Source organism: Helianthus annuus, chromosome 1 (assembly GCF_002127325.2).
Source record: "Helianthus annuus cultivar XRQ/B chromosome 1, HanXRQr2.0-SUNRISE, whole genome shotgun sequence".
Classification (NCBI taxonomy): domain Eukaryota; kingdom Viridiplantae; phylum Streptophyta; class Magnoliopsida; order Asterales; family Asteraceae; genus Helianthus; species Helianthus annuus.
The window spans coordinates 74,846,589-74,870,048 of record NC_035433.2 but is presented as its reverse complement, the minus strand read 5'-3'; the positions used below and the strand labels follow the sequence as shown (position 1 = coordinate 74,870,048).

General features: G+C 33.5%; 2 protein-coding genes and 3 non-coding genes across 5 annotated transcripts; 2 read left to right on the top strand and 3 right to left on the bottom strand.

Moving 5' to 3' along the window:
* Positions 1 to 3,940: 3,940 nt before the first annotated feature.
* LOC110869213 (shewanella-like protein phosphatase 1) lies at positions 3,941 to 11,139 on the top strand. Its single transcript, XM_022118504.2, has 9 exons — positions 3,941 to 4,185; positions 5,048 to 5,148; positions 5,243 to 5,356; positions 6,361 to 6,573; positions 7,387 to 7,522; positions 10,185 to 10,360; positions 10,485 to 10,573; positions 10,653 to 10,722; positions 10,797 to 11,139. The coding sequence occupies exons 1-9, from the start codon at positions 4,002 to 4,004 to the stop codon at positions 10,881 to 10,883; spliced, it is 1,170 nt and encodes a 389-aa protein (XP_021974196.1). The 5' UTR covers positions 3,941 to 4,001; the 3' UTR covers positions 10,884 to 11,139.
* Positions 11,140 to 13,660: 2,521 nt separating this feature from the next.
* On the top strand, positions 13,661 to 17,813 carry LOC110911012 (malonyl CoA-acyl carrier protein transacylase; the record flags this gene model as incomplete). The annotated part of the gene is made up of 10 exons (XM_022155607.2): positions 13,661 to 13,951; positions 14,219 to 14,304; positions 14,431 to 14,497; positions 15,075 to 15,217; positions 15,294 to 15,342; positions 15,489 to 15,626; positions 15,838 to 15,918; positions 16,182 to 16,358; positions 16,425 to 16,511; positions 17,558 to 17,813. Coding segments are annotated over 10 exons (1,182 nt in total), but the record flags the coding sequence as incomplete, so codon positions are not given.
* A 2,664-nt stretch (positions 17,814 to 20,477) lies between these two features.
* Positions 20,478 to 20,548, bottom strand: TRNAG-GCC. Its single transcript has one exon. It is a non-coding gene; the product is annotated as a tRNA-Gly (tRNA).
* Positions 20,549 to 21,278: 730 nt separating this feature from the next.
* On the bottom strand, positions 21,279 to 21,349 carry TRNAG-GCC. Its single transcript has one exon. It is a non-coding gene; the product is annotated as a tRNA-Gly (tRNA).
* Positions 21,350 to 22,739: 1,390 nt separating this feature from the next.
* On the bottom strand, positions 22,740 to 22,810 carry TRNAG-GCC. The gene has a single exon. It is a non-coding gene; the product is annotated as a tRNA-Gly (tRNA).
* Between the last annotated feature and the right edge of the window lie 650 nt (positions 22,811 to 23,460).

Genomic DNA, 23,460 nt, shown 5'->3' with positions numbered 1-23,460 from the left:
CGATCACACAACGCAAACACTTTTATACGCTAACCGCTCTGCATGTTATACGTGTTATTCGATGAATGCTTGTACGTTATATTTACACATTGATTGTTGCCTGACACTTTAGCAACGATTCTACTATAATTTGGACTCATCACCTGTCATGGACGGGGGTTGCTAAGGGTATTTCTTCACGTGTCACGGTGGTGATATGTGTTGCGCACTCTACAACTCGCAGTCACGTCTGTGCATATTTCATTGTCGATAACCTACTTGCTTCACATTACTACATGTTACATGCTGGTTATGCGTAAACCGATTTCGCTATCTACTATACTATTAAACTTGTATGCTCACCTTTACACTATGTGTATTGACTTTTATTTTAACGTATGTGACTGGTGTTTAGGATGCTTTTGCTTGTTAGTTGCTATGGAATCAAGCTATGAGAGTTAGAAACAAACTAAATAAAATATGAGTTGTCGGAATGGATATTTGTCCTTGAGATCGACGTCTGTAATAACTGTTTTTATTTTATGTGTTTGTGGTATGGGACATGAACCTTTAATATATTATAATTAGTAGTTGTTATGGATTCTCCTGGAAAATCTGTTTCGCTCAGTGCCGCGCCCCGATGTTTCCGCTATCGGTTGGGGTGTGACAAGCCGCTCATTGGACTTTGGTCCTCTGCCGCGCCGCCTGCAGGACTACGGTCCACCGCCGTGTCGCTAGTTAGCACAATCTAATAATTCTATCTAATAGTTATATACTCAAACTAGAATATTAAGGTGAACAATAGATCTAAGACAGAATGAAATAAACTTCCTCCTAAGATGGGTTGATTCTCTTCTTACTGAGATTCCTCATGAATGCTCTTTCTAAGTTCTATGCATTAGAAGTCAACAGGATTCTTTACTTAACCACAATATATAGTATGCTAAGTGACTAGTTACCCATTCAAGATAGACTGACAAACTCAAAATTAATCGAGCTTAAATGAGCTCAAACCTATTTAAACGCCCTATAATTTGTACAGAGAAAACAAAATTCATTTTATATATTAAATATTTAAGAGTAAATTACGTTTTTGGCCCCTGTGGTTATATCACTTTTACTATATTAGCTCAAAATAAGAATTTTTAACATATCTGCCCCCATGATCTCTATAACTAACCATTTTGGCCCCTAAGTCTAATCATTTTAGCCCCCATGGTCTCTATAACTAACCATTTTGGCCCCCATGATCTCTAGACATAGGGGCTAAATGGTTAGTTATAGAGACCATGGGGGCAGATATGTTAAAAATTCTTATTTTGGGCTAATATAGTAAAAGTGATATAATCACAGGGGCCAAAAACATAACTTACTCAATATTTAATTACTATAAATGTAATATATAAAATTGTGATAGTAATGCTAAATAATGTATATTGTGTTAGTAGGTTATAATCTCGTGTATTAGATGAGGTGAATAAGTAAAAAATCAGATAGTTAATAATAAATATTTAAGAATTATGAAATAATGTTTTTTAAGACGCTTTTCACGTGTTAAAATAAATTTGTGTCATGTATGATCAAAACGTGTAATGTTTATCAGGTTTGTATATATGAAAGCATTTGATTATCGATTAGAGAAATTGCATCATGTAGTAACCCAAATTTTATTTAAATAATAGTGGTAATAATTTAGTAGTTTTGAAAGAAAAAAGTTGTTGAAATTTCTATATTGGGCGAGCTTAAACTTATAGATCTGATAATATATTTTCTAAATAAGAATTTGGGTGGAGATAGTTTTGCGAGGCGAAATATATGGTGATACATGTCCAAGTTTGTAATTATTTATTATGTAAGTTGAATAAATATATAGAAATAGATGTACAAATATAATTATATCTAAGTTAAATAATACACTAAATAATCAATGTGTTGATTACTTTGTTTCATATATAACTTATGTGATCATAACAACCATTTTCCTTGATGGTAGATTTTTCAAAGTGTATAATCACGATTATAAATTGATGTAATTTGTATGTGACAAAATTAGTTCTTAAGCTCATACATTAAAAAAATTGTACTATATCTTGTTTATCGATAAGTTTGAACCATATGTTCTTTACCGGTTGAGTATGTGCACAAGTATACTTGTAGCTTGCTTCGGTTTATAAAAATATAAGTAACTAAACTCATCAAACCAATTTTGTTTACTATGACTTGTTTTCGTTAAAGCTCTTCCAATGACGTCGGGAGGATGCTTTTAGCCCATGTGACGTTATAGGTCGTTTTCTAGGTGTCCTGTCCCTTTACAAGGATAGAGTTGCCCGGATTACGCGAGAAAAGGGGGTGGGGGTGGGGGGGGGGGGGTCAGCTGACACTTTTGGTTATGAAAGAGGCCATTCGAAATGGTGGTAATTTTACCTTGTTCAAATAATGGGCCTAAAATCTAGAAACCTAAATAACAAAGCCTGGTAACGAAAGTGAGCAAGTCAACAAGTCCAATGGGCCAAAAATTTAAGCACAATAAATAACCCATTCATTTTTAGCACAACTATATGGTCCAATTCCGTATAAGAAACGTGAAATTCTGTTGATACTTGATAGGTAATGCTAATTGTGTCGAGTTGACGGATTAAAATATGCAATCTGAACCCAACTAACATACTTATTTTTGTAAAAGATTTTAACCCTGATCCACACACATAATATAAGAGTGTATCAAAATGATTAAAATAATAAATATTTTATTATTTAATGTATCAAAATCGGCAAAATTTAAAACCATAGGAAAGTAATTTGAATATAGTAGAAATTGATTTTTATAAAATAAGACAATAACCATTTTTATATGTAATTCTGTTAACTAGAAGGGCAATTCGGTCATATTATATGACCGAATTGCCCTTATCGTTAACAGAAAAAATAGATAAAATTAACCCAGTGGACGAAAATGGCAATGGTGAAACCCTTTTGACTCACAGATGAAAAATAAAACCTTTGGACTAAACTGGTAAAATGGCCCAAACCGCAGGGACTAAAATAACATTTAACTCTAAAAAAATAATAAGTAATCAAATAAAATATCTAAGAAAAAGTTTAAAATACGTCTCTGAAAAATTATAGTCACGTTTAATAAAAACATGTTTTTAAAAATACAGTAGTTATTGATATATTAAAATAGAGGTAAGAATCAATGTTTTAAAAACCGGTTTATACCGGCCGGTTGAAACGGTTAAACTGGATGTCAAAAGTTTAGCCGGCACGAATCACACCAGTAAACTGAGTGAACGGCAAAGAAGTTGTACCGCCGGTAAATTGGGATATACCGGTTTAAACCGGTATACCGATACCGGGTCAAATGTTAAAATTTAGAGTTTTAATCTTTTATGGCCCAAAAGGTGATGATTTACCTTCTTAGTAAAATTTAGCATCCAAAAGTTACCAAAAGTGAATTTTTGGATTATTTTTTATTATGTATTAACTTTTGGAATATTTTTATTATGAAATGATGTAGTTTATTTTTTGAGTAAAAATTGTATTTTATGGATTTATAGTGTTTATTAGTCTGCCTGGTTGAATCGCCCGGTACAACCTGATTGAACCATTTATGAGCCTAATCCGATACGATTTAAAAACCGGTTTTTAAAACATTGTAAAGAATATCTAAGAAAGCAAAGATGATACTAACACTAGGGAGACTCAAACACACAAATGGAGCTATGTGAGCAACCAGTTGCTTTTAAATTCAAGCTGCACATAATGAATACAAAATGTTGTCAACATAAACTTGAACCACCTCAAACACCCATTTAACTCATGTTAACCCATTTTTATGGTCAAGTATAAGTAATAAAAAAACACAAGTGTTTAAAATGTAAAATTAACAAGTGAAGGGACGAATGTTGCAAAAGTTAAGAAAGAAAGCAGCAAGCAGCAGCAAATGAAGATAAAAAAATCGTGGCTGTAGTGGGCGGACATTCGCCAGCCATTGTTATTGTTACTCAAACTCAAACTCAACAATGGCGATGGCTTCTTTATCACTCAACTCCTTACCTATGCAACCTCCTTCTCAACACTCTCGCAAAACCACTGATGCTCCAACATCAACGTCTCTAAACTACGGCGGCGGCACCTTAAAGCCCATTGTCATTTCCGGCCACCCTCCCACCTTTGTATCGGCTCCTGGTCGTCGCATCGTTGCTGGTTAGTTCTTTCTGGATAACAAACTTTGAATTTGATTTTTGATCTGAAAGTCTTTCATATGATTTGTCTGTCTGTCTGTTTTCTTTTTCTTGTGTTAGTTTAGTCGTTGGAGGATTGATGATATGTTAGTAATTTGTTCAATCAATGGTCTAACTAAGTTGTTCAAATACTCAATGGATGGTCAAATTTGTTTAGACCACATCATGTGATGCGCGCATTTTAAAACCAAGGTCCTGTCCATGGGCGAGATACCGGGCCTTAAGGAATGTCCTGCCTCAGATATCACCAACGCCTTTTGGGCACGTTGGCCGTGGAGAAGATGAAAACTCCGAGCGTGCTCAGGTAGGTGGGAGTAGTACTAGGATTAGTGATCTTCTAGGAAGTATCCACTCGGATAACCAAAACAAATCCGTTAGCTCCTCGTGGCAGTATTGGTGTTACAGTTGTGGAGTGCACTGATGACCTAGTTGCCACTAACGAGGCGGGAGTCGCCCTAGGAACAAAAATGAGAGCTACAGGCGCTGCTCGTATGGGACTTTAGGCCCGTTTTAGTAATTGTGCAATCTTAGGGAACAATTCATTAACTCTAATCTGCCTCTATATATATAAGCAACGCTTTGTAACTATAAACCTTTGACCAAAATCGATATATGATAACATACTCTCTAGTTTGGTTGTGGATGTAGCCTGACCACATCGATTGAGTGAACAACGTTATATACGTGTGTCATTTATTTCTTTCATTTTAATTCTCAATGCTATTGTTCATGGCTGTTGTTACGTTACAACTTCATCCCATAAGGTCACATATATCCATTTTATGCTCATTATATTACTATTTTACATGAAACGATTCTTTTAGTTGGGGATTTGCATGGGGACCTTGCAAAAGCAAGAGGTGCACTCGAGTTGGCTGGTGTCTTGAGTTCAGACGGTAGTGACGTGTGGACTGGCCAAGAGACGGTATGCCTTTGTAGTTTGATTATTATTTTAACACTTTAGGCGCGTGTAAAGTATCATAATTAATGCAGTTATTTAAATATTTACCCTGTGACAGGTCTTGGTACAGCTTGGAGATATACTAGACAGGGGTGAAGATGAAATTGCCATATTATCTTTGTTGAGATCACTGCAAATTCAGGCTAAAGAACATGGCGGGGCTGTTTTTCAGGTGCGCTTACAAAAAAAAAAAAAAAAAAAAAGTATATGTAGGGCTGCAAACGAACTGAACAAACACGAACAAGACCTTGTTCTTGTTCGTTTGTTAAAAAATATATGTGTTCACGAACTGTTCATGAACACTTACCGAACGAGATTTTATGTTCGTGTTCGTTTGTTAAGGAAATGAACGTGTTCATTTGTTAATGAGTAAATTACTTTTTGAGTCCCTGTGTTTTAGTGGTTTTAACCATTTGAGTCCAAAATAAAAAAGTTTAATGCCCTGAGTCCCTAACCACTCATTTTATAACATTTTGAGTCTAACTTTTTAACACTTGTACTTTTGATTTTGGACTCAAGTGGTTAAAACCGCTAAACACAGGGACTTAAAACGTTATAAAATGAACGGTTAGGGACTCAGGCCGTTAAACTTTTGATTTTGGACTCAAGTGGTTAAAATCACTAAACACGAGTACTCAAAAAGTAATGGCAACAAACGAAAACGAAAGTTGATGAACACAAATGAATGCAAACTAATGTTCATGAACACAGATGGAAATAAACGAACACAAACAAGTGTTCATGAACATAACATATAATACACTGACACTTGTTAAATATTTTATTTGTCGGAATTTTGAAGTATTTAAATAAAATATAGAAACTAAAAACACTGATGAACTATCGAACATAAAGGAACACGTTCACGAACATAAATAAATGAACAAATGCGGCCTCTGCTCATGTTCGTTCATTTAACTAAACGAACGAAATTTCTTGTTCATATTAGTTTGTTTAATAAACGAACGAACACAAACAAACTTCACACCTAACAGTTCACGAACTGTTCGCTGAACATTTCGTTCGTTTGCAGTCCTAGCTATATGTTCTAATCCTCAGGTTTTAAATTTAAAAAATGGGTTGCTTTTCATATTTTGAATTGGTATGAAATAGTGGTTCCATCTTATAGAATTTATCATATCGTTAACAATTGAATGTATGGTTTGATAAACTTAGGTGAACGGAAATCATGAAACTATGAACGTCGAAGGGGATTTCAGATATGTTGATTCCGGGGCGTTCGACGAATGTTCCGACTTTTTAGAATATTTAAACGATTGCGGCCATGATTGGGAAGATGCGTTTGCAAGTTGGTGTGAAGTATCCGAAAGCTGGAAACAAGAACGAACAATGTCGCATAATGCTTGGGGAGCATGGAACCTGGTAAAGGTATGCAATTCATGGAAATTAGTGCTGAATTTGTGTTAACCACATGTTGCAATGTGGGCAGGTTGACGACATGGGTTCGGGTTGAAACTATTTTAGAGTGGGTCAAAATGAGCCAAATCCTGTTGGGTTGACCCTCACATGCTTTTTTGTTTATTTGTTTATAAATAAAAAATATGTTAGTAATAAAATCGAGTAAAATGCCATTTTCGTCCCTGAGGTTTGGCCAGTTTTGTGACTTTCATCCAAAGGTTTGTTATTAATCCGCATCTGGATCCAAAAGTTTTGTCATCTTGTCATTTTCAAAGATTGATTTCGTTAGATCGAATCGCCCTTTAAGTTAACAAAAAAGACGGAAATATCCCTGACTTAACGGAGAAAAATGGATGCAGTTAACGAGCCGGATGAAAATGACAAGATTTCAAACCTTTTGGATCCAAATGCGGAAAAACCAAACTTTTGGACGAAATACGCAAAACTGACCAAACTTCAGGGACGAAAATGGTATTTTACTCTAATAAAATCTGAATCTTTTAGTGTAACGGTTTAGGAAGTTGTATGCATTAAAAATAGACTTAGGATGTGAATTTTCGATTTTAGCTAATTGCTTTTATTTGACCCATTTGAAATAAAAACAATCCAAATCAACCCGTTCATATGTACATGGGTTGCAATTACCAACTCTATGTTCAACTTTTCTTATGTTCAGTTATGTTTGTGATGATCATGGTGGCAATTTGGTACCACTGTATATTCGTTTTCGTCTCCAATGAAAAGTGATTAGCGTCTGATTGATTTATTTAAATATTAGGACAGCGGCAAAAGGGAGTAATTGCAAGATCGGTACTGTTAAGACCTGGTGGTCCATTGGCATTGGAACTCGCACGACATCCCGTTGTTCTTAAAGTTGACGATTGGGTGTTTTGTCACGGTGGACTTCTTCCCCATCATGGTAAAGATTTACCCTCATGTTATATATAATTATTATAATTTATGAAGCTCAATTTCCTCTGTTTTGTTTATTTTCGCCAACTTTTACTCCCTTTGTCCCAATACAAATGCAACCTTAGATTGACTAAATAAGCCAGTGGAATTGCATGACTATGGGCTAACTGTATAAAAAAGTAACCAACTTTGTCAAAGTATTGTTTTACGTAACTTTTGTGAGACTAGAAAAAAGTGGTCAAGATTTCAGTAAATTTGATCCGAGGTTACCGACTTTTTTAAATGTTAATCTTACCTGTCTGCCATGCTAAAATGATGATGTGGCATCTGGCATATGAAACTGGTTAACTTTGAAGATTAGCTTAGACCAGTATTTTTTTTTTAAACTTTGATGGTTTTTTGATACGGATCGGAAGCGTACTCAAATGGCTCAAGAACAATCGATTAAACAAAGACTGATAAACGAACCAAAGGTAAAGAACATAGTTCTTTCTATTCAATAATCAACAAAAACTGAATAAACAATAAACCCTAGAACCTAATTTATAACTATGAAAAAAGATAAAATAGGAAATTCAAATTTTAAATAGAAATATAAGATATGCTGATATGCTCCTGCATCATTCTCCCCCTCTTCGAAAAAAACTCGTCCTCGAGTTTTGCCTTCAGACCAAGGCCACCCGGATCATAGGGAACATCAACTCGAACCTGAATTACTATTATCACACCCCACCCAAAGAATTTTACTGCACGTTTCGTCTTGCCTAGTTCTTGACCTAAACCACCTGGATCGAATGGAGCATTGAACCGACTCCCGAATTGGATTTGGGTGTTCACAAGTGGTTCCGGTTGAAGTTCTGTGGAAGTCACACCCATAAGCCCATGGCTCTTTTTAATTTTTTGATAATCTTCCAAAATCGTACACCCACTGGACATGTATATCAGCCCAACAATATTAGTCAACAATCTATATAGTCTGTCACCCTTTTTTGATTCACCCACTAAAGCAACTTTTGTTTCTAAATCTTTGCCATAATTAAAATGGCTAGAGCTTTGAAAATTATACACAAAATCTTCATGCGCACATGGATTTCCACTTTGTAGGTGATCATTTTTTTTCTTGTCACCATACCCCTTATAACCTTGATGTTCCTCCATATTTACGTAAATATCATTATTATTTTTTCTTGAGATCTCATCAATAATAGATATATCAAAATTCAAACCTACCTTATCCTTTAGTGTATTCAAACCTTCCACAACTATTGGCGGAAATAATGGAGTTTCCAATCCAACATCACCAGCCGCATGGGCACCGATAGCCACCACCCTGCCGACAATATCCACCACACAACCACCATTATTATCTGTTTCATCCCTTGAAAATTCATCACTTTCATCGTCTGATTCGTTCAAGGCCTTTGTAACCCATAAATAATCTTTTCGGCTCACCTCTGCGATCTTCGGACTCAAGGAATTCTCATTCAATCTCACGGCTTCATCGAAACCACAACGATATGAACCACCGGTTGCCCAAGCATACCACAAATCATCCTCATACTCATCAAATACGGGAGAAGAATCATAGATAAGGTCAGGATCCTCGTTGCCTCGGGCGGCGAATCTACGGGGATGATAACCATCACATGATTCACGAAAGTTTTCATGGTCCACAATCTCGTTGCCTCGGGCGGCGAATCTACGAGAATGATCACCATATCCTCGCGGATTAAAAGGAACTCCGTCGTTGCCTCCGGCGGTGAATCTACGAACGAAAGTTTCTTCTTTTCCACGTAGAGCCATTTGAAAACCAAAAGCTCTGATACCAAATGATACGGATCGGAAGCGTACTCAAATGGCTCAAGAACAATCGATTAAACAAAGACTGATAAACGAACCAAAGGTTCAAAGAACATAGTTCTTTCTATTCAATAATCAACAAAAACTGAATAAACAATAAACCCTAGAACCTAATTTATAACTATGAAAAAAGATAAAATAGGAAATTCAAATTTTAAATAGAAATATAAGATATGCTGATATGCTCCTGCATCATTTTTTTAGGAAAAATTACAAGTTTTGTTCTTTATATTTATACCACTTTTCAGGCGGTGTTCTTTTTAACGAATGTTGACAAGCGGTGTCCTTTACTAGGTATTTTGTTGCAAGTTTAGTCCTTTACACCCAACCCAGTTAAAAAACCCTGTTAATTGTTGGGTGTAAAGGACTAAACTTGTAACAAAATACCTAGGTAAAGGACTAAACTTGCAACAAAATACCTAATAAAGGACACCGCCTGTCAACAATTAACAGGGTTTTTTAACTGGGTTGGGTGTAAAGGACTAAACTTGCAACAAAATACCTAGTAAAGGACACCGCCTGAAAAGTGGTATAAAGATAAAGGACAAAACTTGTAATTTTTCCTTTTTTTTTTGGGTTAAAAAGGTGAAAAATACCTGAAACGCAAATGTGCCAAAGTTTATTACCTTTTTACATAATTTTCCGTTTAACTACTACATCATCTACCCTTTAACAACACAAATCCGTATGTTGCATTCAATGTGGATTTTTGGTTGACCAAGAGGGGAATTAATGCATTTAATTGGTTTGTTCTTGGTATTATTTTCTTTGAAGGAATAAATACTGATTTTTTTCTGGTAATGTTGCAGTCACGTATGGCATAGAGAAGATAAACAATGAAGTATCTAAATGGATGACTAATGTTAACGAAGATGACAATGGGTCGCAAATACCCTTTATAGCTACCAGAGGCTATGATAGTGTTGTTTGGAACCGTTTATATTCTAGAGATACCACTGATTTAGAAGATTATAATATTGAACAGGCAAGTAAATTTTGTTTGGAACCAAATTGACCCGTTCTATGTTTAGCTTAATTTTCTGATTTGACCCATGTGCGATAAAACCCGTACATAAGTAATTTTGATCAAGATTGTGTTTGTTTCACAGATTCAGTCTATTCTTGACACCACACTTCAAGTGGTCGGTGCAAAGGCGATGGTGGTTGGACACACTCCACAAACTACAGGAGTCAATTGGTATGCAATCGTCATGACATAATTATTTTCAAGGCGATATTTCAACATATGTTTAAAGGATATATTGTACGGTATGCAGTAAATATAACTGTAGCATTTGGCGTGTTGATGTGGGGATGTCTAGTGGAGTTCTTGATTCAAGACCTGAGGTAACCTCGTCTCTTTTTTTATTTGATGTTTTATATAATGCTGTAAAATGTTTAATATAATGTTTATTCACCAGGTGTTAGAAATAAGAGGCGACAAGACGAGGGTAATAAGGAGTGAATCAGATGCATTCAGTGAACTTCAGGCTGCTGATTATATTTAGACTTCTGTCGAAGATGATAATCGGATGTGGTTTTCGCCGGCAAAGGGAGGGCCCACAGGCGACATGCTGTCAAATAATATGGCATAAAAGTTGGGCATATCTTGTACTCTATAGTTACTTTCATGTCTATATTGGGGGTCTGTGTATATAAACAAGTATTATGGAATAAAACTTGTTTGGCTTATGTACAGGCCAACAAGCATGATGTACAAATTGTTAAGCATTGAATTAGATGGGAGAAACAAAATTTTATTAATACTTGTTTACATATATCACCTTTCTATTAAAACTTGCATTAGGAATTTAGGATAACAGATTAACAAAATTTGAAGTATAAGGAGAAAGAGAAGAGTATAATCGTCATATTATCAAATTTATTTGCATTACGGTATCATCTAAGACCATATATGTCATAAAACCGCGAAAACTTATACAACTTATCAAAAACTTTTACCTCAAAATTTTTAGAGTAAACTGCTAAAATCATCCCTGAGGTTTGACTCAAATTGCTAGATCAGTCCAAAATCAACTTTTTTTGCTAAAACAGTCTCTGAGCCTAGTTTCTGTTGCTATTTCAGTCCAATAAATTAACACCGTTAGAACCTCCGTTAATGAATGGGTAAAACTGCTAAATTCGTCCCTGAGGTTTGATTCAAGTTGCTAGATCAGTCCAAAATCAAGTTTTTTGAATTTGTTAATTATAAACTTATTTAGGTATATAATTTTTCTAGACTTGCATTAATTTTTTGAATTTGTTAATTATAAACTTATTTAGATTATAAATTTATTTAGGTATATAATTTTTCTAGACTTGCATTAATTTTTTGAATTTGTTAATTATAAACTTATGTAGATTATAAACTTATTTAGGTATATAAATCATTAATATCAAAAGATTATAAACTTATTTAAGGCGGGTCCAGTTATATTTATGTTCGTTAAATAAATCATTAATATCACAAGAGAAAAAAAAATGGTAAATGACAGGTTCTTAATGCATCAATACTTGTACCAAATGCATTATATATTTTCTTAAAGGTCTTAAAATTTAAGATAAATTACAAGTGTACCCTAAATATATAATTTAAATTTGTGTTTAGTTATAAAAATATAAACAGAATGTAGCTCTTTTGGAGAGTGCAATTTTATTTGACCTGTCTTAAACACTGCTTTGACCCGAACCCGTTTTGACTCAAACCAAGATAATCCTTTTTATGAGACTTGTTCTGGCATGACATGTTGTCCGACCTCACCTGAATGATAAGTATTATTAAATAAGAAACCACTTAATTAAGTAGAAAAAATGAATAAAAGAACTTTATAATACAAATATTAAATTAAAATAATTGATAATTATTAAACATTAAATGTTACGATTTAAATAAAAACAAATAAAAATTATGTTAATTTCTTAATATTTAAATTTACATATAATGTTTGTATTTTTCATAACTAAATATTGTTTAAATTAACTGTTGTCTTATTTAAATCCTTAAATAAATACTAAATATTTACATGGTAACAACAACAACAACATCAAAATAAAATCAGTATTTAAGGCTGGGCCGGTTAAATTACGCTCTTCAAAAAAGCTACATTTATATTTTTAAAACTAATTTTATTTAAATTAAATTAAGTATTATCTTATTTAAATACTTAAGTATATAATTAGTAAACATTTAATGATAATAATAATAATAATAATAATCAAAATAACTAACAAATAATTTTTTAAATAACTAACAAAAGGATTTTTTTCTCTTGTGATATTAATGATTTATATACCTAAATAAGTTTATAATCTAAATAAGTTTATAATTAACAAATTCAAAAAATTAATGCAAGTCTAGAAAAATTATATACCTACATAAGTTTATAATCTAAATAAGTTTATAATTAACAAATTCAAAAAATTAATGCAAGTCTAGAAAAATTATATACCTAAATAAGTTTATAATTAACAAATTCAAAAAACTTGATTTTGGACTGATCTAGCAACTTGAATCAAACCTCAGGGACGAATTTAGCAGTTTTACCTATTCATTAACGGAGGTTCTAACGGTGTTAATTTATTGGACTGAAATAGCAACAGAAACTAGACTCAGGGACTGTTTTAGCAAAAAAAGTTGATTTTGGACTGATCTAGCAATTTGAGTCAAACCACACGGGCGATTTTAGTAGTTTACTCAAATTTTTATATGTACTGCTTTGAGTTTCGATTATTGTTGTTTGGCTTTTCGGTTTTCTAGTTTCTACCACCCCTGTGTTTGGTTTAAATGATCATATGAGTATGGTTTACACTATAACTTTATTTTGGAAAAAAAAACTAGACTTCAAGTTACAAAAATTGAACAAGTTGTGTATGAATTTCCAAAAGAGGTAAAGTATAATTGTGTAAAGCTTTTCATAGTTATATTATAACTACAAAACATTAAAGAATTTGGTAGGCTGTATAGAATTTCAAGCCCTCTCTATATATCTTCATACCCACCCTAGAGCCACTTTTTTAATCACAACAATTTCAAAACTCTCATTAATAATTGTTACTTTCACACTTTTTTATATTTATGACACTGTTAACTTCTTATGAAATAACCAAATTACACCTCATTAATGAGACTGTTGCCTTTTTTTCGAACAAACGGAGTTAGTGAGATGGACTAAAAAGACAAAATTTAGAAAACCACAAAGTCAAAAAATTTAAACAGGGACGAAAATAGTAATTTACTCTAAATTCAAAAATATAACCACTGAATGCATGCTTCCTTCCTTCCCACCAATCTTGTCAACTTCTCATACATTTTTCTAGTTTCAATCTTCTCTCCACAATGGCTGCATCATCTCTACTGCTTCCATTAGTTTCACTGAATCAACAGCTGTCTCTTGATTCGTCGTCGTTGAAGCGCTCATCCTCTTTTTGTTTCGGGGGCCTTAAACATGGACTTCGACGTCCTAATCTCGATAAATCTAAGGTTTCTATGAGCGTATCAGTTGGATACACCACTGCGATTGACGATGCATTGTTCACCGATTACAAGCCTACCACCGCTTTCCTTTTCCCTGGTCAGGTCAGGTTTAAGAATGAGTTATATTATTTGCACCAACTTTTTAACTTGTTGCACCAAATGATGTGACATTAGTTATTTTATGTTTTTCTTTCTTGTATAAATATATAATGTATTACTATAAAGAAACGAGTATGGTGTTGTGACGTGTTTTATTTTAATCTATGTTTCGAGAGAAATTTTATAAAAAAAACGGTGGTGTATTAATCTAAAACTTTATAATGTGAAATTCTCTACCGATTCAGATATTTCATAGTCATGTTGTTTTAGGGTGCACAAGCGGTTGGAATGGGACGGGAGGCTCTTAAGGTACCAGCTGCCGCAGAGTTGTATAGTAAGGCTAATGAAGTCTTAGGGTGAGGCTTGATAATTTCTTTACTCATAGTATTACATATGTTTCTGTTTATCATTCATTGTTCTAAATTTGAGCTTAATAACTTGTATTAGTGAATAAATTAACAAAAAGTTATATTTTCTTGAAGGTTTGATATATTAGACGTTTGCATTAACGGGCCAAAAGAAAAGTTGGATTCCACTGTTTTCACTCAGGCTAGTTTCTACTGTATTTCCATTATGTTATGTTTGCGACATTTAGGTGATGATAAACCAGCACGCAAGTGATGAGTCAGGCGGGTTGGGTAACGGGTCATAGCATGTAGTTTTTTTAGCAAATGTTAATTAAGAACTTTAGTTTTTAAGCTAAACTTTTAATAATAAGCATCCAACAAATCAAGAATCATAAAAGCCACTGTTACAGGAATAAATTAACTAATAAATTAATAAATATTGGAATTTTGGCGTCCCAAATGGAAAATAAAAAAGAATCTGGACATCCAAAGACTAAAACTTGGTGACACGGGGTTTGCCACTGGTTGACCCGAAGCATTTTGGTGCAATATTTTTTGTTTAACTGATTACTGCATCATATATGACTACAAAAGTTATATTATTATCTCATTATAATCCATCATTTTAATAAAAATAATTTTGGAAGTTTTACGCATCAAAAACGACCCAGTTGACCAATGTTTTATGATTGTAAATTTGGGTTATCTTCATTTAACATGATGAGGAATACCTTAAAACACACATTTGCTTATTAGCATTTCTTTTTATAATTTTGCAGCCAGCTATATATGTTACTAGTCTAGCTGCAGTAGAGATACTACGTGCTCGCGACGGTGGTCAGCAGATAATCGATTCTGTTGACGTTACATGTGGATTAAGTTTAGGAGAATACACCGCTCTTGCATTTGCTCGAGCTTTTAGGTGAATCATTTAAGCACAAGATCTAATTTCTTTAGTTCATCTTATATGTATTCATATGTTTTCTCCTTATCATTAGCTTTGAGGATGGTCTCAAGCTGGTCAAACTAAGAGGTCAAGCAATGCAGGTACGGGAATAATAATAATAATAATAATAATAATAATAATAATAATAATAATAATAATAATAATAATAATAATAATAATGCTTTATGCTATTACATTATATCATTTATAAAAGATATAAATTTGTGGTAGTATAATGAATCGTCAGGTAGCGGCAGATGCTGCTAAAGGTGCTATGGTCAGCATTATCGGACTAGATTCAGATAAGGTGCAACAACTCTGTGATGCAGCCAATGAAGAAGTCGAGGAAGCCGAAAAAGTTCAAATTGCAAATTTCTTATGCAATGTAATGCTCACATTCATATTGTTTGTCTTTTTACCACTCTTTTGTATAGAAAAAAGAGAATTTTGCCTTGGTTCAAATTTAAACTTTTTTTTTTTTTTTTTACCAAAACTCGTTACGACACGAGAAGGCATTTGATTCTTTATAACCCATACGAATTTTAAATTAATAGATTTGACCAGAAAAGTCAAATCTGTTATTCTCTACCCTGCAGGGAAACTATGCAGTCTCAGGAGGGGTAAAAGGAATTGAAGTTGTGGAAGCAAAAGCAAAATCGTTTAAGGCTCGAACTACGGTATACAATCTCCCTCATGCAAGATATAAATGACTGTAGGTTTGTGGCAACATAAAGGGCATATTTAGATTTAATTTAGGAACCGGTTATTTGATTATTGGGACTTGAAGTCGCAACAGTTGTTTTAAATGTTTATATAAATAGATTCTACCTTCAGTCAAGCAACAATACTGACAAGTTGAGATAATATTACAACTGTTAATTTATCCTTAGACAGTAGTTATAACTGTTGGAATAATCGTTTGGCATCAAATCGTTTGCAGGTGCGCCTTGCTGTCGCTGGGGCCGCCCACACCAGATTCATGGATCCAGCTTTATCGCAACTGGAGTCCGCTTTGTCAGCAACCGAAATCAAAACTCCAAGAATACCAGTTATATCTAATGTTGATGCACAACCACATGCTGACCCCGAGACAATCAAGAAAATCTTGGCTCGCCAGGTCAGCTTCCAAAAGTTTGAAGAATTTATATTTATTTATCATTTTACCAACAATTTATTATCTTAGGTTACATCACCGGTTCAGTGGGAGACAACGGTAAAGACACTTTTGTCGAGGGGACTAGTCAAGAGTTACGAACTCGGACCTGGAAAGGTACAACAACGACTATTGTTAAGTTTCATCTTTATTTTTTTAGACTTATTACTTAATTTGCTATACATATCTTCAGTGGCGGAACTAGAACATTAACTAAGGGGTATCCTAATTTTTTTTTTCACCGTGCAATCGTACAATATTAAAAAAATGACAATAAATAAATAAAGTAAAACAAATATCTAATAGATTTGTCCTCTTCTTTTTTCATAGCTTGAAATCGTTCCATCACATCGTCGTCTTTTACTTCATGTAAAAAATCCTTTTCGACCGCACAAATCATAGCATTGTTCAAAAATTACGGGCCCATTCGATTGCGTAAATCCGTCTTGACAAGCTTCAATTTCGAAAAACATCTTTCAACGGTTGTGGTTGGAACCGGTAAAAGCAAAGCTAGCTTCACTACCCGATAAACTGAAGGAAAAGAACTATGCGTTTCCATTTCAACCATAACACGCGCAAAATCACTTATTCTATTCAAGTTTGCAAATTTATCACCATCACTTATAGTGTGACGAAATGGGCAATTGGGATTTGGGCTTATTGTTTTCAATTGATTGGTATCCTCGTAGTTGTGTCGTGCCGTGCATTAAAACTTCAAGGCAATTGGGCAATTATTTACAATCTTTTATTATTTTGGGCTAACATATTGGGCTATTGGGCTTATTATTTACAATCTTCAATTGTTTGGGCTAACATATTGGGCAATTGAGATTTGGGCTTATTATTTTCAATTGATTTGGGCTTACAGACTTTTTTAGAGGTATTCTCGTAGTTGTTCAGGGGTATCCTTGGTATAAAAACCGAAAAAAAAAAATTTTACACTACCGATAAAAATTTGAGCCGTAGCCCGTGCTACGGCTCGGACAACATAAGGTCCGCCCCTGCATATGTTAGCACTTCATTTATTTATACTAACTGTGTTAACTAACTTGGAATGGTTAGTTGACATTACAGTTAACAACTTCTATGTCTACTTATTACATATGAACCCTCATACAAACTAATACGTAACGAAATATGCACCAATTTGAATGTGAAATCAGGTTATTGCCGGGATTGTTAAGAGAATGGATAAAACATCGCTAGTTGAGAACATTAGTGCGTGAACGCGGGCTTGATTTGTTGCCGTTTTACAATAATTGATGAAATAAAGCTTTTTGGTAAGAGTATATATAAAGGGATCATGGAGCTTATACAATGCAAATCGATGTAGTGATCATAAGCTTTGCTAGTAATTGTATTTGGATCATGATGATTATATGCACTTTGAGTGATGATTATTGTGTTTTATTTTAGAGTGATTTGTCAACATATGCAATGCATTTGGTAAAAAATAGTTTAGACATTTATTTCATCAAACAATAGGTAATATGAGTGTTAGATTGGTCGTGTTTGTGGGTTGTTGAGTTGAACCAAATATGCTTCTAAAAAATTTACCCAAACCCACACGCATTATAGATCGGAAAATCTTGTTAGACACGTGAAAATGAACACGACACATGAATTCGAGGGTTGAATTGAACACGGGCTGTAAAATCTGGGAAAACATATTGTATTTTTTTAGGGTATTAATACTCTATAATTACAAATTGACGACTACAAATATAAATATGTCACATATATTTCGGATGCCATTGGAGATGCTCTAACAAAAGTTATAAACATAAACCGGTTAACCTGGCACTGTTGGTTAATAATATTCAAGGTTCCATCTGAAACTAATCTGGGCCCGTGTGAAAAATTCATACCACTAGTGTAAGAATGTACAAAAACATCAAAAGTAGATATTTAATTAATATTTATTTATTTTCTTAAAACAACTTATATGTAGATTGCAAATACAAATCTATACTATATAATAAAAGAAACTACTTTTGGGACACTTGTCATCATATTACACCATCTCTTATAGATAATTATAATTTTAGTCTCTTTTAATTAATTATAGATAACCTTCATACTAAATATTATTTAGTTTAATATCTTATATTATAAATAATCCTCCTACTAAATATTATTAGTTTAATATCTTATGGATAATTATTAGAGTTAATTGCCAAAATCGTCCCTGAGGTTTGGGCATGTTTGTCATTTTCGTTCAAAATGACTTTTTTTACCAAATAGCCCCTCACGTTTGTAACTTTTTGCCATTTTCATCCAAATGCCTAACTGGGTTAGAAACAATCGTTTGATGAGGGTTTTTTTTTTTTTTTTTTTTTTTTGAAATTTCACATGTATAGGGCCTAAAATGTAATTTTTTTAAACCTAAAACCATCACCCTCTGCTTTCTCTGTCTACAACCTTCAAAACAAACCATCAACTACCACTCACACCGTTACTCACCTCCACCGTGTAATGCTCATAAATAGATATAAAACTAAGATGTATCGACCAGTACCCATCACTATATGCCCTTCAGCGAAACCTTTTATGCATCGACCTGTACATAATGAAATAATTAAACTGAACATATTAACTGAACTCATATTACAGTTGGGTAGATCATAAACAAAAAAAAGCTAAATGGGTTAAACTGTCATCACACTGCAGCTAAATGAAGTGATTACCAGTTTCAGCCTTTCACGTTTTTGGGATACACGCATACCTCAGACAGAAAATAAACAAGGAAATTCGAAGTAACTAACAGAAACCATTAATCAAATGGAAATTCCAATAATACTAAGACTACCTAGGACATGATTATATTCGGTTTCATAAATTTGTAAAATTATCACATGATATTTTGTTTACAAAATATAATGGAGATCAGGGATAAGAGGAAACCGAGGAAGTAAACATGAAACTAAGAACACTTAGAAGGTGATGTTCACATGTTTCTTATCAATAAGCAAAAAGGATAAATATGTTAAAAATATGCATTTGACTGTAATTCGTCAAAACGGAAGTTAAAGATACCATAATAGGCCTATATATAATTCTACAATTTGTTTTACATGTAAATATTTACTTTTATAAAGGAAGAGTTTAAAAAGAAATTATATTTTAGGCCCTATACTTGTGAAATTTCAAAAAAAAAAAAAAAGAAAGAAAAAAAAAACTTATCAAACGGTTGTTTCTAACCCAGTTAAGCATTTGGATGAAAATGACAAAAAGTTACAAACGTGGGGGGCTATTTGGTACAAAAAATCATTTTGGACGAAAATGACAAACATGCCCAAACCTCATGGACAATTTTGGCAATTAACTCTAATTATTATTTAGTTAATCTCCTTCTCATTTATAATATTATTTATTTGAATTAGTTATATTTGAACGTTTTGTTTAGTTTGGTATCAAATAGATTTTACGAAACTCTTTATTATTTAGTACAGATATAAAATTAGATTTATTCAATTCGTACAATACACGAGGTTTTTTAAGGATATATATTTTTTATTATTTAGTATGTAACTTTTTTATTATTTGGTATATAAAATTACATTTATTCAACTCGTGTTATAAATGAGGTTTTTTTTATTATTATTTGGTAAATAATTGTACATTTATTTAACCCATATGATACACGTGTTTTAAAGATAAAACTTTTTTATTTGCTATATACATTTACATTTATTCAACCCGTACAATATGGTTCTTATAGATATAACTTTTTATTATTTAATATATAAAATTATATTTATTCAACCCGTATAATAAATTAGGTTTTTAAAGATATATTGTTTTATTATTTAGTATATAAAATTTATTTATTTAAACAAGTACGCTTAAACTATAAAACAGACTTTATAAACTCATTAACATGTGAAGCTGGTCTAATTAGTTTGATTAACTAAACGTGTTCATGAGTTCCACCCGAAACTAATCTAGACCCGTTTAGACTAAATTCCGAATGTTGGACAGTAACTGGAAAAAAAGAATGCTCAGAAGCGCTTCATGATTCAAAATATCGAACAGTTGTGATGACCCACCATCACAATGAGCGCTGCTTCTTCATTGCAAAGATGCACCAGCCGGGAATCGAACCCGGGTCTGTACCGTGGCAGGGTACTATTCTACCACTAGACCACTGGTGCTACATGTTCAATCCATAAATAATCATTGATGATAATTGATTAGTGTTGTTTTATTTGTTATTATTACGACATAAATATGTAATCATCTTTGCATCATCGTAATACCACGGGAGATAGTCTTTGGGTCACCAGATTCTTGCATGGTTAAGCCATGAGTATCGCGTTGACACTTCAGGGGAATGCTCACTACATCCAAATAAGTGAATAAACGTAAAATCTGTTTATATTTGTGGTAGTTGTTGTCTGTAAATAACAACGAACAAATATTTTACGCATGTGGCCCTTATTGTGTGCCTTAAATAATTGATTGCCATGTCTCGTCTCCTAGTGAATGCATGCAAACATACAAGATCATGTTAATGCTCATAGTGAATGCATATGCAAACATAAGCACCAAATCCTTTTTGTGTGATGAACTCCTATAAGGGTTTGTTCGTTATTCCTTATTTCCTCATCTTTCATAAACTTTTCTTTAAACTTTAAGAGGCTTTAACATGCATGTGTCTTAAACGCTTCAAATTACCTTCAAACAATATACGAAAAAAAGTCAGACCACACGTTAATCATCTAACATTATCAAATAAATAGGTGCTATAATATAAACTAAAAACCCTTTATGACTTTAAAAAATAAAAAGTGGATGCTCAGATGCGCCTTAAATGTTTCGAATAATCGAACTGCTGTGATGACCCAACTTCACAATGAGCGTTGATTCTTCATTGCAAGATAATGCACCAGCCGGGAATCGAACCCGGGTCTGTACCGTGGCAGGGTACTATTCTACCACTAGACCACTGGTGCTTGATGATCATTTCCTGGGTGATGTTTGATATGACTTATTTGTTTAAGCACCAGCTTGTAAATGATACATCATTTTTTGAGCATGATGCTGCAACATATTATCTGGTGAAATTGCAGTGCAATGCATTTTGGTAAAACACACAAGTTAGAACTTTAGACCATGTCTGGGTTTAAACTGAATAGTTCCAGGTGAGTTGTTCGTCAAACGACCACTACATTTTGCTAAAGTGCTAAACGAAACACGTTGTGTCGACCCATCTGGTTCACAGGTTGGCCCTTTATTTTTAAATAAGCTATTCAGGATAGATTGTGTAAAAGTTTCAAGTGGTGGGTGGTTTATGCTAAAACCAAATGTTAAATAATGGCGCACGAATAAAATTTAAAAAAAACACTTGAATTGACTTCACTCTTCAAGTCTGTGCCTCACTTGATATGTGCCTCTTGAGTCGACTTCCCTTCGTATGTGTGTCTTCACATACAATTTAAAAAGCAGGAACAAAAAAGGGAAAACTAGTCTTCATGTGTGTTTTCACATACAGCTTTTGATTATCAAAGCCTTGAAGGATTAATTTATGATAACGTGTTTTGTTTATCAAACGGCCAAACGGGTTAATGCATACAAGTACACAACTTACTAAATGTTTTTAATCAACAAAAATCATAAATGTACTTTTTTTAATCATAATAGACAATTAGACACACCGCACCCAATGCCATAGCCTTACAACCCATACTAAAAATGACATGTTTTGACTGTAACCCGACTCGCAAGTTTTCACACCTCTAGTACAAAGTTTGTTTGCCATTGTATCATCTTTTTTTCATTTTGTTCTTAAGGTTGACAAAGGTGGGGAGGATGCTTTCTTTGTGAGCCTGCACCGGGCCATAAACTCTATGTACCTTCTTTTGAATTTCTTGTTTCTAATGTGGGTCAAATCGAGTAATCTTTTTCGTACGGATCAAGTCGGCTTGCAGACACTATAATAACTATACATTAAAAATAATTACGATACGATGTAATCTTTTAAATAAATAAAGTTAGGAGGTTTATGCGTGTAGATAATAAACTCTGGTCTACTTTCGACACATTTAAGCCAGTAGACTTATTTCCGTTTAGTAATCTACTTTCGACCCATTTAAGCCAGTAGACTTGACACATTTAGGTCAGTAGACTTGTTTCCGTTTAGTAATATACTTTTGACCCATTTAAGCCGGTAGACTTAATTTCTTTCAGAACAGCAATTTCTAAACGGAAGTCGTTGTTTGTGTCAGCCGGCTAAGTGAAAAAAAATTAAAAAGTGAGTGCTCAGAATCGCTTCATAATTCGAAAGATCGAACAACTGTGATGACCCAACATCACAAGGAGCGCAGTATCTTCATTGCAAGATGATGCACCAGCCGGGAATCGAACCCGGGTCTGTACCGTGGCAGGGTACTATTCTACCACTAGACCACTGGTGCTAGATACTTCATACTCATTGAGTGATTACTATTATCACTTATATCTTAAAGCTCCAGCATGTGAATGATACCAATAATATGATGTTTGCTAATTGCTTGGTAAGTTATACTTTTTGTGCCATATTTCTTTGTAGTGTACAAATCACTTTCCTTTAATACACACTTTGCAGAACATTTGTGATTTGACTGATTCCTTCATATAAATTATTTTTTTACTAGTTTGACCCATTATAGTTAAAAAAATAACTTGGATTGATCTGTAATTCACAATCACACATGCATTTAATTTAACTTTACTAAAAAGTTCATGTTGCATCTAACGATTGGGCTCAATTGGTAACTTATCATCAAGGACTTCTACTGGATAATGTAGAACAAATGAAGTGAGAATGTAGCTTGCATAAAATAAGAATTAGACAGGTCCGAAAGATCCTTTAGACATGATGGATAGTATAGTGGACCAAAATGGCACATCTAGTGACGTTGCCTTGTGTTTTTGGCGATCTCTATTATATACCTAATTGTAAAACAATATCTTATATATTGTCCCGTAGATGTTGGGTACAAGGGTTTCCTCATAATTATACTTTATTAGGGATCCTGTAAGGTAAACTTATGTGGTTAGAAATTAACTATTGAGATTCTTGTTA